The 23,741-nt window shown below is 33.3% G+C and overlaps 2 protein-coding genes across 3 annotated transcripts in view; one reads left to right on the top strand and one right to left on the bottom strand.

The window, feature by feature from the left end:
• Positions 1–10,170, bottom strand: part of LOC123713932 — a 117,068-nt gene extending 106,898 nt beyond the window's left edge. The window contains exon 1 of one of the 2 annotated variants that reach the window (XM_045667830.1): positions 10,069–10,170. The gene's annotated coding sequence lies outside the window, so the exon portion shown is untranslated. The remainder of the gene's footprint in view (positions 1–10,068) is intronic. The other variant, XM_045667829.1, reaches the window with a different exon arrangement.
• Positions 10,171–23,386: 13,216 nt separating this feature from the next.
• The window catches only part of LOC123713930 (four and a half LIM domains protein 2), a 139,059-nt gene continuing 138,704 nt past the window's right edge, over positions 23,387–23,741 (top strand). The window contains exon 1 of the mRNA XM_045667823.1: positions 23,387–23,608. Within this exon, the coding sequence (XP_045523779.1) occupies positions 23,561–23,608 (48 nt within the window). The 5' untranslated portion in view covers positions 23,387–23,560. The remainder of the gene's footprint in view (positions 23,609–23,741) is intronic.

The raw sequence follows: 23,741 nt of genomic DNA, 5'->3' as shown, positions 1-23,741 counted from the left end.
TTGCGAGTGGTTTACACGAAGCATTCAGTTGATTAAATAATCTCATTTTAAATATTTGTAATTATTTCGTATCCAGAAATTGAAATATTGGAAAAAATACCTTCATTGCGTATTCCGCAAAACAAATGTTTTGATTTATAAATATATTAATTTAAAATAAATTGAATTAGATTTTCAATTAAAGCAAATGTATCATTAGGAATGTCGATAAATGTTTTAAATTGATTTTTTTTCCAACATCTTATCACAATTTAAGTCGTTTAATACGAAAATAAGCAGTATAGAATTTCTGATAAGCAACTGTGCAAACAGTGTCGAGTCACAATACCAGGTAAAACGTCGTCTTTTAACTACACAATACTCGAGACAGGGCCTGAATATCTTTATAATGAATACAGTGGAATCTAGATAACTCGAACCTCGTTAGGTGGAAATCCTCAGTAAGTCGAAAAAAATTGCCATTTCCTTGTCCTGAACCCCTAAATACGCGGTATTTCGAATTATTTAGACTTTGTAACTCGAACAAAATGTTATTTCTATACGAAGTGTTGATAATACATATTTTTACTCTATAAGTCGAATTTCAAAACGGACACTATAAGTCATAATTAGTCAAATATAATGACGTCTTACTTAGAATTACCCATAGTAATAGCAATAAAATCCAAAATAAATGAATACATTCATAATTTTTTTAGTGTTAATTTTATTTAATTTGTTAAAATGTAAAAAATATATATACTACTAAATTTAAGTTGAATTGCTATTCAAATTTGACTCTAAAAATCGAAAAAGACACATAGAAATCATGTATCTTTTAGTCGAAATTTCAAGTCGTTTTTTTCTGCATTTCCCTCGACATTCGAGTTATTAAGTTTAAGTTCGAGTTAAAGAAAAACATTGTAAGAAAACCGGCGTGCTTTAGTACCAAATTATTATTTAAAAAATATCACGCGAAACGTAAACGGAAATTTTGAAGTCAAGAAGGTTTTATCCAATTGTAAATAGATACCAAGCATCAGGCATGAAAAGCTGATCACCTACTTGCTTATTAAGAAAACAATATCACGAAACACATACAGAAATTGCTAAAATACATTTGAAGCCAAAACGAGGGCTTAAGCTAATTATTTTTTTAAAATTATTATTGGGCAAAATCATGCCTATTTGGTTGTTATGTAGGTTACATATGCAGTTTGATATCCTCGATTATGTACATATATATGTTCCTTTTAATCAATAATATTATTTTTTAATTCTGGTCCCATGACTTGTTGGAGGTTTCCATGATTGCGAGGACTGAGCTCTGGAGGCGAGGGGCTATTTTAAAAACACTCTCTTCATATATATATATGTTAGTAACATTACACACTTAAATATTCACAATAATTTTGGTTTAAATATCATTAAGATGTTACATCGTCCACGTCTAATAGAGAAGTACCAACAAATAACAGAAAACATGTATTTATATCGGAGGTGAAAATGCATTTGAGCATCCCTTGCTCCCAAATGAAGCAGACGTATAAGGACCTCGAACCATACCAGAATTTCTACACTTTAGAGACTGGATGGGGACCTGGAAAATCACCTCCGGTAGTTTAGACTGTGGTTGACAAAGCGAGACCGATCGCATTAGGAAATTATAACATTTTACTAAAAACACCATAAAATGTCACTAAGGAACTCGTAGAGTGAAATACGATTCTACTTAACCTATATCACACATTACAATTAATTATACAAAAATCTACCATAATATATACTAATAAGCCACAATTTTGCGTAATCTTTTTAGTTTCTTCATTTTGTTGGTTGAAAACCCAAAACAATTTCAAGAGTTTCTTTGTAGTTTTATTGACAATATCGTGACCAGTCACCACGTATTGTTCTGTTCTCGTTATTTATGGTACTGACCGATTTCTCCGGTATGCGGTCGACTGCAACTGCAGTAGCTTCTATATCCCATTTTCCATCTCACTGTTTTGATGCCCCCTAACTAAGTAAAGAATTAGGGATTTTGATTGACCATTGAAGACGCTCTTCTAATTGGATCTAAATCTACTCTTGTACATTTATAATATGTTATGTTGTATACTTGTGTTTTATTTACTTGAAAGCTATGATATCACAAAAATCTACTAAACTTAATAGTTTAAAAATTAAAAGTGATATAATTTATGACTAGAATTGTAATATTCCTATATTTGTGAGTTAATAAATTGATAAATAATAGGTGGCTTCATGGTATTCATTGTTTAATTTTTAATTTACTATTTTAGTTATAAATGAGCTGTAGTATGTAGTCAGAAGACTGATCCCTCTGTAGTGCCAGTTGTAGCTGATACATAAATTTTGTTGTGCATAAGTATTCTATCGTATTCGTTTCAAGGCCGTTTTTAACCCCCGTACATTATAGAATTGATTTTTTATTGGAAACGCCTACAAGTGATGTTGTCTTTTAAGTGCCAAAATTTCGTAATTCGCGTACATGTACAATACGTAGAAGTACTACGAACAAATATATTTAAAGTCATGTTCAATAAATGAAATCCAAATAGAGGGTTTTAACTAAAGTTTTTCTCTTTCCATCACTTCGGAGACATAAATAAATGGTAAGAGACGAAAGAGTATTTTCTTAATATAGATTGTTAGGCTTATTAACTTTATGAATATCTTAGTCTCTAATAAAGTCTTTATTTAAACTAGAAAGTTCAAATGTCTGTAGTCTTTATTAGAATTTATTTATGACCATAAACCAATGAGTGTATTTTATTATTTTCAAACAAACTTTTATCGTCTCACTTGACTTGAAGATGTACAAGTAGCCCACCTCTGTGGAGGAGACAACATTGAACCTTATTGCTTTAATAGAAGGTTCAATTTTATTATTAAAAGGTTATAATGCACCGCTAATTGTATTGCATACAGAAGAGGTGGTGTGCCTTTGGTAGATGAAAATAATGTTCCTATACAATCATTTAAAATACATGATTCGTATGTCTAAATTCAATAAGTTTTTGATATACTTTTCTTCTTCTCAGCAGCATTTTTCTGCTGAAGGTCGCGTCACTGTAAGGTGCCTGCTACAATGCTAGTGATATCTCTCATTTTCGTTCGGTCTATAGCTTCCCTTAGCGCAGCATCACCCGTGAAAATCGTGGCCTAGTCACACCACAGGGTTAGTGATCTGCACCTTGCCAACAACAACCAGCTTCCAGGATAAAAGAACTCTTCAATAGCACGAACTCTTAAATACTACTGGCTATGAATATGTAATTAAATATTGACAAAATGTAAAAACTTGGAACTTAGAATAAGCCTCCGCCATTATTCACCAACACCCTAGCCAGAATCCCCCTCTATATCGTCCAACGGTCACAGTATCAACCTCAAAGTTACGGATATGAGAGAACTAAATCTAATTACCTACAAAAACCTTAGGATCGATATCGATCGCTCAAGTTATTGGAATATATATATATGTCGCAGATTCAACGCGATTAATAATTGCAAAATTGGTGTTACTACCGTCGTCCAACATTATAACACAGTCAGTGCGCACGTTCGGCGCAGGTGACGTTCGAAACTCAAGTGACTAAAGAATTCACTTACTGCCACGAAACAGTCGCGCCACTGACATTTGGTAGATCACACAGACTAGGTATTGTCAATTGTCAACGTTGACAGCCTACCTTACCTTACCACACCGCATTCTACGACTAACTTCAGAGTGGCGGGAATTGTAAAATATTCATTCTCCGACATATATAGATATATAATATATTCCGAATCTTCGTCCGTTGTTATGTACGTTACAACAAGTTTACAATAAAAAGCGGATAACTCTACACCGTATAAACGTAAAAACCAAATACCTAAAAAATATCAATTAAAAAATGTTAAGAAAGCCTGATTCACTGAGGTGGTGTTAAGGGAATTACTTCAGAGGCCAGCAATTGATTTACAGATGGTATTGTGGGATAGTCATAATTGTTTGACCCATTTTGCAACTATGAGCATGCATTACGCATTGTGAAAGCCGAAGTGTAAGCGTGTCATTTCTATGCGGATTTTATACATGTAGCCTCAAATGGGACATGGGGCCGATTTCTGACCGTTTCATTGAAAAATCTTAATCAAGGTGATAATCCTGTAGCTGATTCGTCCTTAATTTATGGTTTTTTTATAGGCATCGCGAGTCTGTTAATAAAAAGATGTGTAAAAATTATGAAATTTACACTAAGTATGATTCCTGTAAAATTCAGTCAATTCTAATGGTATACAAGAGCTATGCAGGACTCTAATTAAAATATATTTGCAGCAATGTTGGCCTAGTGGCTTCAGCATGCGACACTCATCCATGAGGTCGAAGGTTCGATCCCCGGCTGAGCACCAATGGATTATTTATATGTGCGCATTTAATATTCGCTCGAACGGTGATGGAAAACATCGTAAGGAAACCGGCTTGCCTTAGGCTCAAAAAGTCGACGGCGTACGTCAGGCACAGGAGGCTGATCACCTGGTCTATTAGAATCATCATTAGGACAAATGATCTTGGAACAGCTACAAAAATCTGAGACCCAGACCTTAAAACGTAGCGCCACTGATTTTTTCATTAAAATATGTATGAAGATGGCTCACATCAGCTTAGTTGCGCGACAAAGAACTGTTGGAACACATCCGTCTCCCTCACTGACACACACAACCTCTCAGTTCATCTTCGCACACTGAAAAAAAACACTGCTGAGTATTATATTGAGCAGTGTTAGCCAAGAATTTTATCGTGAGACTCTTTCTTGAGGTCATGTTCGAAGCCTTGCTTTGCACCAATTGACTTTCTTTTCTATGTGCGCATTTAACACCTGTACGGTGATGAAAAACATCTAAAGATGGTCTGAATTGATAACATAAGGCAGACTTGTCTATTACGAAAGTTTTAAGGAACAGATACAGATATCGGACCGACACCTAGAGGTAGTAGTGCGGCTGTTTTTTTTATATTTCCTTATTTAATCAAGTCAGAATATGTAGCGACAAATGTTATACGCACATGTGCGTTAAACATACACTCATATATCACGAAATAGGGAGGGTCGTTTCATACGTGTCGAAAAGTGATATTTTGTGTCATTAACGACACAATGATGTATTTAGGTACAGGGACGAACTCGATAATATACAAAATTATTTAAAATAAATTATACCCTTTTTGTACCGCGTTACAACACATATCTTGTTGAGTAGAAATAATAACTAAGTAGAATAAATGTTAGTGTTACTTACCATAAAAATACTTTTATTTCATCAGCAAGCAAATAATATACAGAAATAAGATGTTATTCTAGGCTTTTCTTCTATAGAAAGTAACTTATTTTAATTGCCAAAGGCTTATGCAGATATTATAAATTAAAAGTTTGTTTTATACAATCCATTATAATCAATATTTCTTATTTATTTGTTTAGCCGTACCAACAGCTCCCAAAATAAGAATGTGACGCAAGACGTAAGAAAGATGTGGACGTGATAATACCAACGATGTACACAATGTACACAAACAATCTTTTCAAACTCAAAATAAGAAGGAAATTTAAAAAAAAAACATTAGTAATTCTAATAGTCCTTCCTGAACTCGGATGGCCGGTCCAAAACATATCGTTTATATTCTTTAACTATGATGAGAGTTTAGTCTTTTATAATTGTATGGACTAAATGGTCCATTTAGTCTATACAAAGTAATAAATAATACGAATATATAATAATTGTAGCTTAAGGGCCCCAAATACGTCAAATACGTATCTGGCCGCACGTGCAATCCATTCACAAATCTACGATAATATGAACGGAGCGTTTAACGATAGAAAAAACCTGCATCTGTTGTTAATGCGATAAGTCTGCGCCCGCGTTGACGTGTATCGTGTTCCTGATTTTCTCATTTCGTAACATCAAAGACATTTAATTGATAATTTTAGATCCCTTTTAATTATTTCTTTTCAAACCTTTGCCGCTACAACCGCTTTAGATTGCATCAAATAAGAGTGTTGTCTTCTCCAAGGAGTCTTATACCTGGATATAAACCATATCGAACGCCAAGTTTGTTTGCGATACCGAGTGTCAGAACGAGTCTATCACGACAGTATCGACATATTTATACGACATTTGTTCGCAGAGTTAACACTAGTAATAAAATGTTTATAATATTATATTCGATATTCTCGTATTCGTTTAGTACTGTATTTTTGTGAATAAATAATATGTATAAATCTTTTTCTTCTTTCGTGTCTGATTTACGAAATTTTTGCATACAATGCAAACCAATACCAACAAATCTTTTAATTATTGTGACACAGTTCTATAAATTGTGAATCTCTTTTAAGCCTACACATTTTACATAACTTTCGATGGCGTTGCTGTCAAAATGAGTGATAAATCAATGCCATAAATCAATTAGACAGACCCGAATTTAATTGAATTTGGACTTTGGACTTTGAAATCGGGGCAATTAATGTTTAGTAGGGTATATGAATGATGTCTAGTATCGGGGTGGCCAAATAGCAATGTGGGAATTGTCAAATAATTTATATTAAGGCTGAAAATTTAATACGTTTCGATTCTTTATTTATTGTAGATTAAATTTTGATTGAAAATATGCTCTGACTATACTTTGATTGGAACATTTCTCCTTTCTGTTAGTTAGTAAGGAATTGAATTAAGGTAAGGGTTTTTGATGTTCTTGTATTTAAAAAGTTTAAGCAATAATAAAAAAACAGTGTCTGTATTTATGTACACGTGTTAGAAGTTATACTTCTTTGGCGTAATAAGATGAAAATCTTTTAAAATTTTGTTTGGCTTTATTTACGTTTGTAGAAAAAACGACACTAACAATAGAAACAATATTCTCATCATTCTTCCCTAAGGCACCAAAAGAAGTATAACTTCAAAAACAAATATAAACTAAGACAATAACTTCTAAATTTCGTTTGTAAACTAATACAGGAAACTGCTTAATCTAAGATAATATTGAATAAATCATAATTCAAAATAGGTCGATCACTGTCACAAACTTTCCAATTGAGCACAGAATCAATTTAGCCCATTAAAAAAATGCTGACATCACCGTTTATTGTATTTATTGGGAGTTGAAATATGTTGAATTGAATTCAATTGGCTCGCGAAAAATTACTATGGCGATACCGCGGCAGTATGTCAATTCGTTTAACGGCGGAAGTTAGGAAAAAATAAAATTGTTTTGAATTCTTGTTAAGCTTCAGTTACATCTAGGGGTCATTATGAAATTTATGACAACTTTTTTGTTGACATCAAATATTTCTTTATATTAGAGTAAGTATGTAGTATATAGATTTTTTTTATATTTTTTGTTGCCATCACATTTTCATTCATTTGTCATATTTTACAAATATATAGTAGATGGTTAGGATTTTATTGATTTATCCGATGATATATGTTAGTTTCGTTAAAAATCTTACCTAAATACATATAAATGCGGCAGTTTAATTTCAGTCCATCCAACCAAGTCCTATAGATGATACTCGAAAGACCGTTGATTATTAGTAACTAAGCTAGCTAATAAGTTACTAGCGGATCTGACAGACGTTTTTTTACATACAATAAAAATATCTAATAATGTAAATCATTTTTGACTCCACTTGAACACACAAACCATCAAAATATGTCCAGTCGTTTTGGAGTTTAATAACGAACACGTTTAGGATTTTATTTACTATTTAGATAAATAACCTAGACCCCGACTGCAGCGCCATCCGCTGGACTGATTTGTGAATGTAAACCATCCAGGACGCCACCCAAACACATACAAAAAAATATTTCAAATCGGTCCAGCCGTTTCAGATGAGCTATATATATATAAAGATAAAACTTAATCTTACGATAGAAATTTGGTGATCAAAGAACGTTTTCAGAGTTGACTTTGTTAAATGTCAAAGTTTCAAGTCAAGTGAAAATTCCAGTTTCTGCACATTACCTTTGTTGGTATAAATCGAAATAAATCAAAAAATGAATGTTTGCTTTAAGAAATAAAGCTATAAATATACAAAAGCTTAGTATGCTAAACAATGCCTGAGGTATTTTGAGGCGGGTCTCAAATAACTAATAACATTGAACTTCGAATCCAGCCATTTCTCAGAACGCAGATTTCAAACATGTTTGTATTATGTATAAGTTACTAGCCTGGAGTTAAATTTACGGTTTCGCTGTCCAGCATAATCCTTTTTAAGTACGGGAACCCAATCGACACATCATTTGTTTAATTGATAATTTTTAGGGCAAGTATTTTCGAACCAATGTAATTTACGGCCCTTCAAAAAGATAGCTCAGCAATTCTTAAAAGGCGAGCAACTTATGGCAGTGAGACTGTCCATTGCCAGGATCACTTAACATCAGGTGACTCTCTTCCCGGATTACCCATGTGATATAAAAAAGTAGATGAAACGGTTCTTGGACTCTGCCACGTTCATCCACATCCCATATTCAAATGTTTTAAAACCAGAAAGAAAGTTTATACATAATGATTAAGTAATCCAAAATTAACCGAACTGACAGTAAAAAGTGTCTGGTAAATTGTAAATTATTCGACGAGCAGTTAATATAGAGACCCATTTAGTATTGACACCTCGTAGTAGGGATTTGAATTAAGGCGAAAGTCGAATATATGGTAACTATAACAAATATTTAAAATCAGAGCTAAGCATGGAAGCGTAAACTCACTTTCATATTTATGATGTTAATTTCCATAATATATATTAAGCCTCATATAAAACTAATTCTATCAAATTACAAAATGAGCTCTTATATGAGCGCGATATTCACTGCGAGGAATATGTGATATTCGTTTTCAAACACAGTAGAACTTCATAACATTTACGGCAATAGAAAATTCATAAGAAATATAAAATTGAATAAATTCAACTGTAATTAAATTATTTAAAAAACGTATTTATTTGAAGTTGTCCATAAATAATGTAAAATCGAAATGTTATAGTTTTTTTTTCTGTCAAGGACAATTTTCACGGTACTGTTTAACAAACGAACATTATTGATTCGTTTAAACGTGAAAAATCGCTAGGTTTTTACAGCTTACAAGTGGCGAAAACGAGGTATATGTAATAATGAATAAAGATAAACATAACTAAGCAGGCTCTCGTAGTAGATAATATATAGAAGTTCTGTATGTTAAGGTTGGTATGAAAGCGTATTTGGAACTAAATGGAGACACAAACGTGCATAGTTCGTTGTACGTATTGACGTTTACAAACACTTGACTAAACTATGCTATAGTTCCTGCCTGTAATGGTTAGTGAATGAACTAAAATCATGATAAATTCTTATAAAATATTGAAAACACATCGTATTAGATAAAATGTTTAATTACGAGTTCTAATACAGTGTATCTGCTTCTCTAAGTCTCAATATTTAAAAGTAAATAATTATTTTTAGAACTTAAAGAAATTAACGCAAATCATTACCTACATATTAACGAGAGACCACGCTGTCCACCGTAATTTAATTGTGGTTATCGCTCGTTATACCTCAGCAAAACTGCAACCTTGGTTTATAAAATCTTATGTTAACGTTTCGAAAAGGAACAATAAAAAATATTACTAATTACGACACATAATACATAATTAAGCCGGTATAACGATAAGAATATTTAAATTTTTTCTTAGGTTTTTAAACATCGAAATGTAAAGTGTGTTTTGCTGAAATTACCTATATAATAGACAAAAAGACAGTAATTATTTAAAATATCCAAGGCCTTGAATATGACCATATATTTTTATTCTACAATCGAAAAGAAAGCTCTATCAATAAATGCTATAATTATTTTCAGTATACGGCTACACAATCACTATGAATAAATTATATTTTTAGTTACAATGATCGTAGATTATAATAAGTAATGTAACACTATACAAACGAGTGAAAACCAGAGCGGTTCATTAGTTTAAATATTTATTCTTATTCTCCTTATTATAAAATCTACCAACCGTGAACACTTGAAACACATTATAAACACTTAGTTATATTTACCTTTTCGCTCACGTAACACTACACAAACACTAATAAATATTATTTCGCGAAAAGTCCGATCGAAACGCGAACAAGCGGCGCGTGCTCTCACCACAATGTCTAAAACAGAACTGGCTACCGTAGGCTGTGGTTGATTAACGAAAGATAAATTTTCAGCGTGTCGTGAATGACGTAAGCTTTATATTTTATAGCTCCCCCAAGTATTCAATGGAATTATTCATTAATAATATATGAGGTATATAGGTCGGGCGGTGTTGCAATGATATGGGATTCTCTAGGAAGCTGTCTGGCATAAGTGGAAAGATCTAGAAGAGATGGGTATTAAACAAGAGGGTAAGCTAAGTATGACTCCCGTCTGTCAAAAACGTGTTGTATTTTGATATATATAATATCGTATATAGTACGTACTTAGTAAATCTAATGTATCCCTGGATAAAGACGAAATATTTTCTTTGGCATCAAGGAAAAATTCTCTTCATATATGATTGTGATAATATGTGTAAATTTAATTCTAATTAACTTAGCGGAATCGCTAGTTAGAGGTAAACCGTTGCCTTCCGAATTTTATCATTAAGGTTTTATACTCTTATTGCAAAAACAAAATAAATAATAAATCAATGGCGCTACAACGTTTTAGGTCTGGGCCTCAGATTTCTGTATCTGTTTCATGATCGTTTGTAAATTGAATAGGCAAGTAGGTGATCAGCCTTCTGTGCCTGACACACACCGTCGACTTTGGGTCTAAGGCAAGCCGGTTTACTCACGATGTTTTCCTTCACCGATCGAGCTAATTTTAAATGCGCACATAGTAAGAAAATCCATTGATGCCCAGCCGGGGATCGAACCTACGACCTCAGGGATGAGAGTCACACGCTGAAGCCACTAGGCCAACACTGCTCTGCAAAAACAAAATAAGTGTATTTTGAAATATTTTTTGCGATCTATGAACAATAGTCGATATTTCAGTCGATTTACGTAAGGTGATTTTTTATAAAACAGGGGCCAAACGCCCAAGAAACTCACTTGATGTTAACTGATACCACCCATAGACACTCTTGATGACAGAGAAGTCGTCGTATTGCTTTGGAAATACTTCAGTGCGCAGCTGGTTCCACATAGTGGTGGTGCGCGGAAAAAAACTGCCTTAAAACCGCTCAGTTGTGGAATGAAAGACGAGAACAAAACAATCAACAAACAAACAACACGAATCAATTGGTGAACCTTACTTAAATTTTTGTCGATACTTTATAATATGTAAGTATTCAGTATGTTTTATGTGCCAAATTATATTGACCGATAAGTCAGATATTATAAGATAACAGTACTGTTCAGCAGCAGTTCTATATTTGAAAACGAAATTGGCGAATGCGAATCTTGTCGACTTAAATTGGACTGAATATTAATTTACGCTAGTAATCTTAAATCATCAATTTCAAAAAAATTATTACATCATTTCCAAATCACGGCGTTACGTGTGGTTTTCAGCAAGACACAGCTTCAGAAAAATAGGTATTTGAAGCTATTTCCATATTCATTATATTCCATGTTGCAATATTTAAAAATATATATATCCAACAAATAATCGGCCCAGTTGTTTCAATGGAGTTTATTTAAGACTTTTTGAAATAGGTTCAGTAGTTGTTGAATTTCTATAATGAATCAAACTCAAAAATCTAGACGACTGCAACATCATTACAATGCTGTATTATCCTAGAGTAATGTATAATTGTTTCGAAAATATTTGATTAGATAAATGCAAAGTCAAAATATGCTGTTAGTAATAAATATCTACATTTTTGCATGCCTATATATAGACTCTATAAATTTGCGAAACTATTTACGGCTACATTATCCCAGAAATGAATGATATATGTTATCTGATAGTATATATATATATATATATATATATAGATATTTATATATATATAGATAGTCTTTCCCAAAAAAGCAACAGGAATGATCAAATCTACAATATCTTGACACAGACTTTAAATATATGCATTAAAATCAAATCAGTAGTGCTACAACCTTTTTAGGTCTGAGCTTCAGATTTCTGTATATATTTAATAATCATTTGGGAACCTAAAATACATGTAGGTGATCAGCACGCACGAACACCGTCGACTTTTTGGGTCTAAGGCAATCCGGTTTCCTCACGATGTTCCTCTTCATCGTTCGAGCGAATGTTAAATGGGCACATAGAAAGTCTATTGGTGCACAGCCGGTGATCGAACCTACGACTTCAGGGATGAGAGTCGCACGTTGAAGCCACTAGGCTAACACTGCATACATATATGCATTAATCAGATTTATAACTCGTCTTAATTAAGTAAATTTCTCTACCTTTTCTTTGTGAAACTATTTAAAACATAATTTCGTTTTAAAAATACTCACTTTCTATGAATATTTATTAAACAAAATGTGAAAATTGTTAGCATAGCTGTATTTATTTTTCTTTAACACAACAAATAGAATGACAATTTCTAAACGTATGTCACGATGTAACTTTAAAATACAAACCAAACTCAAGAGAATTTTTAAAATGGAAGGCAACGCCAACGAATTTCATTTGTCTGGCCATCCATGACTTCATAGATCATATAAAAGAAATCATTCCATATACACATGTTTATATGTAATTAGCTAAGTCTATGAAACCTATAGACAATTATATAACTCACAGAACAGAACTACTGGAACAATACTTGCTGGAATAAAGCACGCATCTTACATTGTCTCTTCACTGAGACTTATCTCGGGAAATACTAGTTCGATTTCAAAATTTATCGTTGTATTGGCTAGTCCATTTATCGATGAAAACTTGAGGACGCTTTGTCGTTATCTATATAAATAAAAAATCATCGAAAAATATGTTACTAATGGCAAAACTTGAAGGCGGCTGGACCAATTCGATTTTTATTATTTATGCCTTTAATTCTGAGGAAGAAAAATAGAACAAATTTGAAAATAACTAACGTGTTAAGGAAAAGAGAGCAGTCTCTAAAGGGTGGCAAAGTGTTCTACTTGTTGTAGCTATTAAAGCGATAGGCTAAGATAAAACATATTAAGGGGTAACGAAGTTCGCGGAGGCAGCAGTTGGCACATTTTTTAAAATCTAATAGGAGACAAACGGGCAGGAGGCTCATCTGATGTGAAGTGATACAGCCGGCCATGGACACTCACATTGCCGGAGCCTCGCACGTGCGTTGCCGGCCTTTCAAGAATTGGTACGCTCTTTTCTTGAAGGACCCTAAATTGGTTTGGAAATACTTCAGAGGGATTCACATAAATTCTGTTTTGGAACGACGGACGTCGTGGTCATGCGGCATACTACATTCAGCAGTTTTAGTAGTTTAGATATGCGAAATGTAGTAGTATATGCGAAATTGTGACCTTTCTATGTGCACTAAGCACTTGTTCTTACACAGGATTAATAGTGGACTCTGTATTAAGACCGAGACATTACTGTATTCTTCTCATTAACGGTCTAAGAAAGTACGTTCTAGATCTCTGCGTTCCGTAAGCGGCTAGTTTGGTTTGGTTACCCATTCGCCAACGGCGTCATGCTAACGTTTTCTATCACTTCCATCATGTTCAATCCTATTTAATGAAAAAAAATCGCTTAGTCAATTTGGTCGTACAGAAGTCATAGTTCGTGCTTAATATCGACTGTTAATCTTAGGGATATAGTAAAATGCCTTGCACATACAAGCCAAACTGAATTAAATACTTGCAGAAATGTCTGTTGGATGTCTCATTAAGGACGTTTATGAATGACATGATTCTGTATTTAAAATCCTTCTATGGATGTTCTAAGAACGAATACCGATCTAGTGAAGTCAAAGTTATGGTTTGTTTATTTTTATAAACTCTTTGATGTTGCCGCCTTAACCATATTGCGTGCTTGAGATTGGATTAGTTAAACAGCTCAATTTGAAGCCAGATTTGTGTTTTTTATTATTATTAGAAGATTCGAAAGTAATTGCGTGTGGTCATCTTAAAGACTGATAATAATAACGCCTTTTATTCGGTTAATAGAGTATTTACCATACAGGGCTTATTCTAATGATATACATCTAACAACAGCTCCTCATCCGCTTGCCAAGTCTCTTCTCTATTTGCTTTTAAAGAGCGCGACGAAATTTCCCATAAGTGTGTACGTCCTATCGCTTATGAGGTCGCCCTCTTCCATACTTTTTGTAAATCTTACCGAATATAAACGTGAATCAATTACTATCATAAGCTGTTAGGAGTCTTTTTCAGCTACTTAATTATTATAGTACTCGCCTACTATCCCCCAAGAGGGGGATTGCGGGATTTACTACAGCGTGTCTGATTAATATTCAGGGAATAATTTGTACCCAGTGAAGTACCTCCACCAAACATGAGCCCCATATATATGGCCACCCATCAAGGATAAAGGATTAGGTTAGTAAAAAAATTATAATCATCAGGTATTCTCGAGCGCGTCAGATTAAAGTAGGGTGAGTTAATTACATGCTAAAAAGTGACGCAAAAAAGGGTAGGGCTGCAAAGTTGTAGAAGACTCTCTCGAGCGGTGCAGATTTTTTTTTTGAAGTGAAACTTCTTTAGAATCGTTGTGATTTCAAACCGGATGCAAGGAAAAAACGACAGGTAAGAGACACAAATACAAAAATGTGTAGGATGAAGCCAGGGGAAAGAATGAGACAGAAATATACATACAATTTGTATATTATCGGTCTCTCCTCTTTGTGCCATACTTCGTAGCGTCCCCATTCCCGTCTTCTAAGCATAGTCGCCTGTAATTTGTGAGCCAGAGCGAGAGAGCAGATGTCAGTGTGTATGTATATTGCACACTGTTTAATACGTGCTTGTATTTGAGCATTTAACGTGTGTAGTGCATGTGAAAACTACGTGAGCTTACTGTACACTGTATGCGGCTGCGTATTACAGCGTTTTAGTAAGATAGCGTGGTGTGTTATTTTTTTAATTAAAAGTTTTATCCTACTTTTAGACATTGAAAAACGTCCAATTTACATATTATTAATAATAAAAACATTGTTTTTGAAGGTTTCACTTCTAACACGTGTGAATTGCACACATGTTTTTTTTTTAATTTGAAGAAAATAATTCAAGAATGACGAAAAATATATAAACTGACGATTTCCACAAGCCGAAGTCAGTGCGTCGTTAAAGTTTAAAACGTACTGCATGATGCCTATATTCGTTTAAAAATATTAACTATTAGTAATATTAATATAAAGTGTGTATTTTGTGGTGAAACTACTTTGCAACAATCAAATAAATTTACATTAGAAAAATGTATACATTTTTTAGAATATCGTCGAGGTAAATTAGTCGTTCCGGTTAATGATTTTTTTAAAGCATTTTTAAAAAATCTTTATATAATAAATACAAATTGTACTTAAACAACATACATTTGCTATTTCCCTAGCTTATCAATCAATTAAGTTCAATGATTTAATTTTTTTTTAATTATCAGATTAGGCGAATCTTTCCAGATAGTCGTCAGGATATGAGACATTACGTCTAGCACATAAAAATATGGTTCATATATATGGTATATACATCTTAATCTGACGCGCTTGAAAGTTTCAAAATGGCGGTTTTTTTGCATTCTCTAATATCGGCCGCGAGTTTCCGTCGCATCGAAATCCAGGTTATTAGATGAGATCGTTGTTTTAGGTTTTATTAAAAATACAAAGAACGTTGATGCTATCAATGTCCAACGCGCTCGAGTATATCCATGGCACAGTTTTTTTTACATTTTGTAAACCTATAGCACCTCCACCAACCGAGGAAAAGAAAAAATTAATAAATCCCCATTTAGCATCGTGGGATCCCCTAATATGACGTACTGAGGGGCTTTGTGATATAAATTATATAGATGTCAACTTCGCAAGTGAATGAATCGCTGTTAGTTTTTATTTCAATCCCTGTCTTGACAATATATGCAAACTACCAATATTGGCTTGATCAGGCTAAACCATAGTCTTTTAATGATAGTGTGAAATGTATGTAGTGACATCTGTTTTTGAATAGAAGAATAAAGGAACAGGTTTTATATTATCCTACAGATGGTGTGGAAAATAAAATGAATTTGTATATTGTAATACAGAGGGCGCTGATATCAGTATATAACATAAATAGTTTTGCTGCTTCCCAATAGATGGCATTTAGTGAAAGTTTGTATAATTGAGACAAATTTTATCTTGAATAATACGTAAACAATTTAAATAAACAGTCTAAGAATCAAAATCGCGGAACGTCTAAGTTATCTCTTAACCAGAACGCATATTGATAATGTTTCAATTTTAATAAAAAATATTTTGTTTCCTTTAATAACGAGTACCAGTGTCACTGTGCCATTTGCATAAGAACAAAAAAGTTACAAACATTGTCCTGGTGGATCGTCGAGTTACTCGATCATTTCCTTTGACAACAACGAACTAATTATGAAGTCGTGATGAGTGAATGAAGTCAGATGAAGTGAATGATGCAATTCAAGAAGCTGGCTTCGAATTGATTGCACCTCCTCCATATTCACCGGACCTAGCTACTAAAGATTAATACTATACTAATCTATATATTAACGCGGTTAAAGGAACATCTCAGGGGCCATACATAACATACATTTGAAGCTGAATAAAGACGCAGAAGCAGGATCACTATTTTTAAGACATCAAGAAGATTTATATACTTTACTTCTAAATAGAAAATGACTTCATCGACAAAATTACATTTAATAAAAGAAAATTGCTTATTGAAACTTCTTATTTAACACTTCTACTTATCTCATCTTTATAGAAAAGGTTGTTGAAAAAGGGAAAAACAAAATAGTGTCATTGTACAATCCTTTAATTTAAGATTGATGGGATTAATAAGACTCCCATATGTAGCATTCCTTTACACCTTTGACATACGAACTTGAGTGTTAAGTTCCAGTTATATAGTAGTACTTTTTAAAGGCCGTGTAAGTCTTATTGTCTAGATATAGATAAACGCGAAAATTTTTATAACTGTGTAATCGGATGAGGGTAATATAAAGATAATAACAATATTCGAGTGGGAACATCAAGAATTAAATTGACCTCGCAGTGTCAAACGAGTCAGCTGTTGCCGATACAAATTGTTTACGTACTGGAGTTTATTTATCTATATATTTAGTATTCCTATATGTAACGCCAAAAACGGAATACACGTTAAACAAATATAAAACGTTAACAGTTATTATGAAAATTGGAAATGATTAAAAAAAAGTAAAACATAAGAGAAAAATTATAGTTTAATAAAATGTATAGTTCTTAGTAGGTGTTGCTTTTCAAAATTGATATTATGCATGTATCCTGATTCATTAAAAATCAGTTCCAACATTTTTTGTGAACTTAATTGCATGATCATGCATTGACTATTAGTTTTCAGTTAGGTTCAGTTATTATTTAATTTTATTAATATTTGCTTGATGTACATAAAAGATAAATAATATTGTATTATTAATGTAACTTCTGAAAATTTTCCAAGAGAAAATAAACCTAGTTTTTCCGTTCCAAAAATTTTATGCGGCAAAGCTGTCTGCATAAAGAAAAAATCTGCGGTATTTGTGATTGGAGAGCTTGCTATTTCGGAGCTTTTGTGTGTTTGAACGGAAGTGATACATTGTCGAGGATGAGAGACGCATCAAAAGAACTTTTTTCAATATAGATTTTTTATTTTATCTCGTGGGATGTATACCGTAATTATGAGTGGGTCGCTTCTCACTCTAGTACCTCGGCACATATACGTAATATGTAAATGAGTAGTGACTTATACTTAGAAGGAACGAAAGAAAGAAAATGTTTATTGCACGTAATAAAAATTCATGTTTAGTTAAAGGATAAAATGTACTAGCCTTACTTCCACTTCGATTCCCAGGTGGGCAGCTAGTGTTTTCCATATAAACGCTCCTTGACCTAATAACACAATTTACTAAATTACTGTTGCAGAAGAATACTTTCCGTTACAGCATAGGAAAGATTGAGATGTTGTTTAAGTTTGTTACAGTAAAACATAAATAATTTTCTTTCTTCTATTCAGGGAAAACCGGCAATACCTCAACCATAACTGTAGAAACGTATTTCTAAAGCAATCAACTACACCACAGGACAGTATCAATGCTATACGAGAGAAGAAAGAAAAAAAATGTGGATGTGAGAGCCTTGTTTCTTGACTTTCAGGACGGGGCGCGACCGGTTCACCAGCATTATGAGAAAGCCGCATTTGAAAGGTCTAGGGTATGATAGGACAAAATATGATTACTAGTTACGGCTCTCGAGATCTCTCTGAGATGAACCCACTGTAACTACCTTCAGCCGCATCAGGCACATTAACTATTGTTTTCAGGTCATACCTGCCAGCGTCTTGAATGGCAGCCATCACTACTCTGGACAACAAAACAACTTTAGCGAGTTCAACACGCCGCGATTGAGTGTGTCGTATTAAAGTTCAAAGTCTTGTCAAAAAGTCTCTTCAAAAGACTTTGAAAAGTCTTTTGAAGAGACTAACTAACAAAGTCTAACTTGGAGCGTTTTTAAGGCTCTCGCCACGCACCACCACTATGTGGAACCAGCTGCCCAATTAAGTATTTCCAAACCAATTCGACTTATGGTCCTAAAGCGTTTAGAGCGTACCAATTCTTAAAAGGCCGGGAATTTCTGGCATTGAGACTGTCCATGGCAAGCACTTACCATAAGATGAGCCTCCTGCCCGTTTGCCTTTTCGAAAAAAAATCAAAACTTCAAATAAGTAGGCAGTTCGTCCTTGTTACCAGCATGATATTTATGTAATTAGCTCTTTAATATGGACTGATTTTGTTTATAATAAACCATACTTATCCAAACTATAAGGAGCATCAGCGCACGTTCTAATAATAAAATAATTTTCATATAAAGGAAAGTTTATAAATAGGCTTTTAAGTCCCGGAATCCAAGCCCACGTAGGCTTGAGGGTAACGAACGACCTCGCAACCGCATTTGCGAATAACTTAGAATAAGTTCTCTCGATTATCGAATCGGTGTTTAATTGTATTACAAAAATATTTCAGAATTTATAGACTAAAAAATCCTCTTTAAAACATGTAAAAGTTATGCGTACATGATACAGCCTTAATATATGAAAGGGGCTCTTAGCTACTAATTTTAATATAAGACAATTTAGCCTTTGTGCTTTGAACTTTAAAAGCTCGAAGTGCATTTTAATTTCAAAGTTTTACATTAGCTTTATAATAATGATGAAATTGTGGCATGAATTGTTTTATATTAAAAACATTTTTTAAGAGTAAACCTAAGTTTGTGATTCTCAACATCTGTAGTCGTGCGTTCGATTCCTGACTGCGCCAATAGATTGTTCGTACGATAAAGTAATATATAAGGAAACCGGTCTGTCATAGATCAAGACGCATACACTTGCATGTCACGCACTCCTTGCATTGGAATCTTTAAAATTAACCTCGTGTAGTTGGCGATTAAAAAGTGTTACTAGACGAATGCCCACAATTTGTTAGTCAGCTTAAATTATTATTTTGTAGTTGTATAAGAACTTCATTCACTGTGAGTGTCAATTGCTTGCATTTTTGTTGATTTTATTATTAATTTTTTTTTAGTTTATTCTTAATAGTTTATTATTATATTGGTTTAAAATGTTACTCATACGTGCACTCCATTAATGAATTCAATTTGTGTGAGCGCTTTCGCAATTCTGTTATCATTCGTATAGGTATATCAAATTCAATCCTATAAAACGACTTATTATATTACCCACCTTAATTAACCAGTCCAGGATTATTTAAAGGCTGGCTGTCGCAACTGTTATTAAGATAAATATTTCCTTAAATATTAGCACATCATGTTTAAGGATACTCATGGGTCGTTAAAATTCTTGGAAAAATTACGTCATTTACGCCAAATGTAGGTAGCATTGTAATGTTTTAAGAATAAAATATTTCACTTCTTTTTAGTCAACAATTAATACATAATGGTATACAGTTGTTTGGGTAGATCTCTCCTACCTCGTTTTAATTCAAAATTTCATTATGTCGATGACTGTGGAATCCGTGGAATAAGACTCTTTAGAATAAACCATAATTTATAAGGAAATATCATGAATTCGACACATTCAAAGGGTATCCCGAAATCATTATTATATCTAAAATCTTCCACCGCAGAAGACTTTTAGACATAACATACATCGTTTTGTAAATAAGGTATTTCATTTCTTTCTAACTACAAAAAACATGGTTAAACTGGTAGTATCATTTTTACAGCAGTGTTATAACCATATATAGGTCGCCATATGGAGACCGAGAAAACAATACCGTTCCAGTCATATCCTCACAGAAATGGGATTAAATCAGATTATTATGTGACCAGGAATCGAACGACATTACAGTTTGCTTACCTTGTGGCACGAAGTTTGCCATCGAAAGTTAATCAAAGACTGTTCTACAATTAAGTCTTAACACTTCCGCATTGCGGGACAGAAATTTTCTCATAGTTTTCTGCTTATTAACTGTGTTCACACAATTAGTAGTCAATTATATTAACATGCTTGATACGTTTCTGTGTTGCATCTTGACTAAATTAAGAGTGAGTCAAACAAGAAAGATTCTATAAAACTTTACCTATATAACAATGCTATATAAATCTAATGAAAAAGACCGGGAGACATGAAAAATACGAATTTTCAAATAATAAAATCGCAATTTCTCCTTATTTACACTCAGCCCTTGCGACTGTATCTGTCGCTGCCAGAAACATTGCTTGATGCATCAATATTGTTGACAATGAGAGTGCAGACTAAACTCTGAGTGCCAGAGGCTGAATACGGCCTATTAACTTCTTTGTTTGAATTGGTGTAGTATTTTACATAATGCCTTTACTTTTCGCTACAATTCAATCTCTCCCCGCAATCTCTTATCCTAGCTTGGTAGATCTCTTTCTGCTTTCAGACGAAATAGGATTTTTTTTTTGATATTTCACCGGGAACACGAATATTTGCTAATATGAAACTTAAATTAAAAGTAAATCTATAAAGTGTTTAGTAACACTTGCAGCGGAAATAGGTTCGCTTCTTGTTTTGAATGGAAAGAACAATCGCCAGATGATGAAATGTTCTAGCGATTCTGGTAGAGCCTTTATCTTCTCATCAGTTGTAATCATATCCTAAAAAAGGCTGTCTTGGGTTGATAAATTACAGATTTTTTAAAATATTTCAATGTGTAGTACTCTCATTATCTATGATTGCATTATCTTTTAATATTTATCTCAAGTAGGTTGTAGGAAATTACTATTATAGCATGCAAGCGATGTCGCTCTTAAAAGATATATGTGTATTACGTATTGTTTCATGCATTTAAATTCCTTGATTAAAAGCGATAAAGTTAGTTTATTGGTTGCATATTATCGTTGTGTTACCGTAGCTTGACTGCTGTACACCTATGTATTGCGTTGTAAGAGCAGGGAGCTAGTTTAAGGTCATGCGTTCGAGCCCCGTTTAATCGCCAATATATTTACTATAACACAAGATCTATGGAATTTCTTCCATAGTTCGTCAAACTGTAGCACAAGAAACTAATAAAATCATCTGTTATTACTGTCCAATTAAGCAATCATTCGCTATACTATTCCACACATACTAATATTCTTGTCATCCTACCATCACCTTCTGAAGTAATAAAACTGGAAAAAGAATACAGAAGAAGAATATAGAACGGTACTCTCTGAATGAAAAAAGAAGCAAGGGAAGACAAAAATTTAATACTCACCTACTTATGGAAAAACAACAAAATATATGTGGTCTTAGTTTATGACCTAAATATGGTGTTGAAGTTTTAAATACAATGATTTTCCTCAATGATATGTCCGCTTTATTGTCAAGATTAAAACAGGTATATTATAATGATCCTACGAACTCATAGCGATCTTATTATTAGAAAAAATAACAGAATATAAACATAATGTGTTTAAACTGAACATATTGTCATAACAGAGTAGTTGTTCGTACTACCTGCAGCTAAGTTTCATCATCGGACGCCAAGGCAGCATAAAAAATACCATCCGTATCATCTCGATGTCCGTCATTCCACAACTGAGCGTTTCTTAAGGTACTTTTTTGCCGCACACCACCACTATATGGAAACGTAGTATAGTTAAGTTTAATATTAACTTATCTTGAAAATTATATATAAATTCGTATGTTTATTCGTTTATATTAAATTTGTATTTGTATGTAGTGTCGACGCTTCGATATTATCTATCGAAGTGGATATAAAGGTTTTAAACGAATATAAGTTTAGAATATAGAGGTTTATCAACGAAAGCTTGTATAAATATCAAACATGCTATTTGTTGCATGAAAGCAAAACTTTCACCTCAACTAGTTTAAGCTCAACCAGCTTAAGAAAGCTGTGTTTGCTTTGTGTCTAGGCTTTCTATGATCTAGATAAGCTTTCAGTAACCAGATGATAGATTGTATAAATTAATAACAACTGGTATATGTTTGTTGTAATTCAGGACGATTTTTTTTTATTAAAATGAAATCAATGCCGATACACAACATTGAGGATATGGTCTGTTGACTGAAGGCACCACTAATTTCTTTCTGTTCTTTGTAATTTTATATGATATGCTACTATCCGTCTGCCTCCTTCTTTAGTCTCTTGTCTCTATGTTAATACAAAACTATTTTAATTTTAAAACATTCAGCAAATCTATTATTATGTACCAGTTTTATCTGTAACGGTTAATTTTAATATTAAAATAAAAGATAGATTTAAAATATATTTAAGAAAAATTATGCATCCAAACATTTGTCCTTTATGTTATTATTATTTAGGTCCGCCTGCGTTTGTCAATATGTTAAATATTAACATTTGTTAATAACTTTCAGAGCACATTTCAATTAATTAATAATTTTAGCTAAATATAGTATATTTAAGGTAAAAATATTGTAAAGAAATTGAATCATTATAAACTGTCGAAGTAAACATTGCATCGTAAACACTGACCGTGTAGCAAAAATAAAAAACATGCCTTGTTTCATTTTATTTTCATTCCATTACATTTTCGATAACAAACTGCAAGCGTAATGTTTATTCAAGCGATAACACGTCTCGTAATTGTTCTTTATCTCGCTGATATGATGTCACCTCTCGCAACCTAAATATAGAAAACTTAGGGTTAGCCGGCATAACCTCCAAAATATACAAAAAATGCATGGCGCGAGTTGAAATGCCGTTCGACCGGCTGCCGCTCAGCCAGTCATTTCTCAACCGTGCGTTGGTACTCTCGTCTAACCGGTCACCTCGCGATACGATAACTTATCAATTGCATGAAGTCATCGATTAAATTGTATTGGATTGTGTACAAAGTTTGCCCATGTGTTTGACAGTGAACTCAACAAGTGTCCGTGAAAAGTTTGGTGCGTTCTCATTGGTTGTTTTTTTCTCGTATCAAGGATGAATGGGACCCCAGCCAGACGGCCGAAGAGCGCCTTTTCTGAAGCGGTATGTTAAACTATACATAATACACTAGCTAGTAATAAACAAGTAATACGAACTAGCAACTAAACTTTACTAAGTTACAGAAGTTTGAATGCCACTGATTAAAAGACGGGTGAGAAAAGGACAAAAAATGGTG

The sequence above is a fragment of the Pieris brassicae genome, chromosome 9 (assembly GCF_905147105.1).
Source record: "Pieris brassicae chromosome 9, ilPieBrab1.1, whole genome shotgun sequence".
NCBI classification, from domain to species: Eukaryota; Metazoa; Arthropoda; class Insecta; order Lepidoptera; family Pieridae; genus Pieris; species Pieris brassicae.
This window is presented reverse-complemented; position numbering and strand designations above follow the sequence as displayed.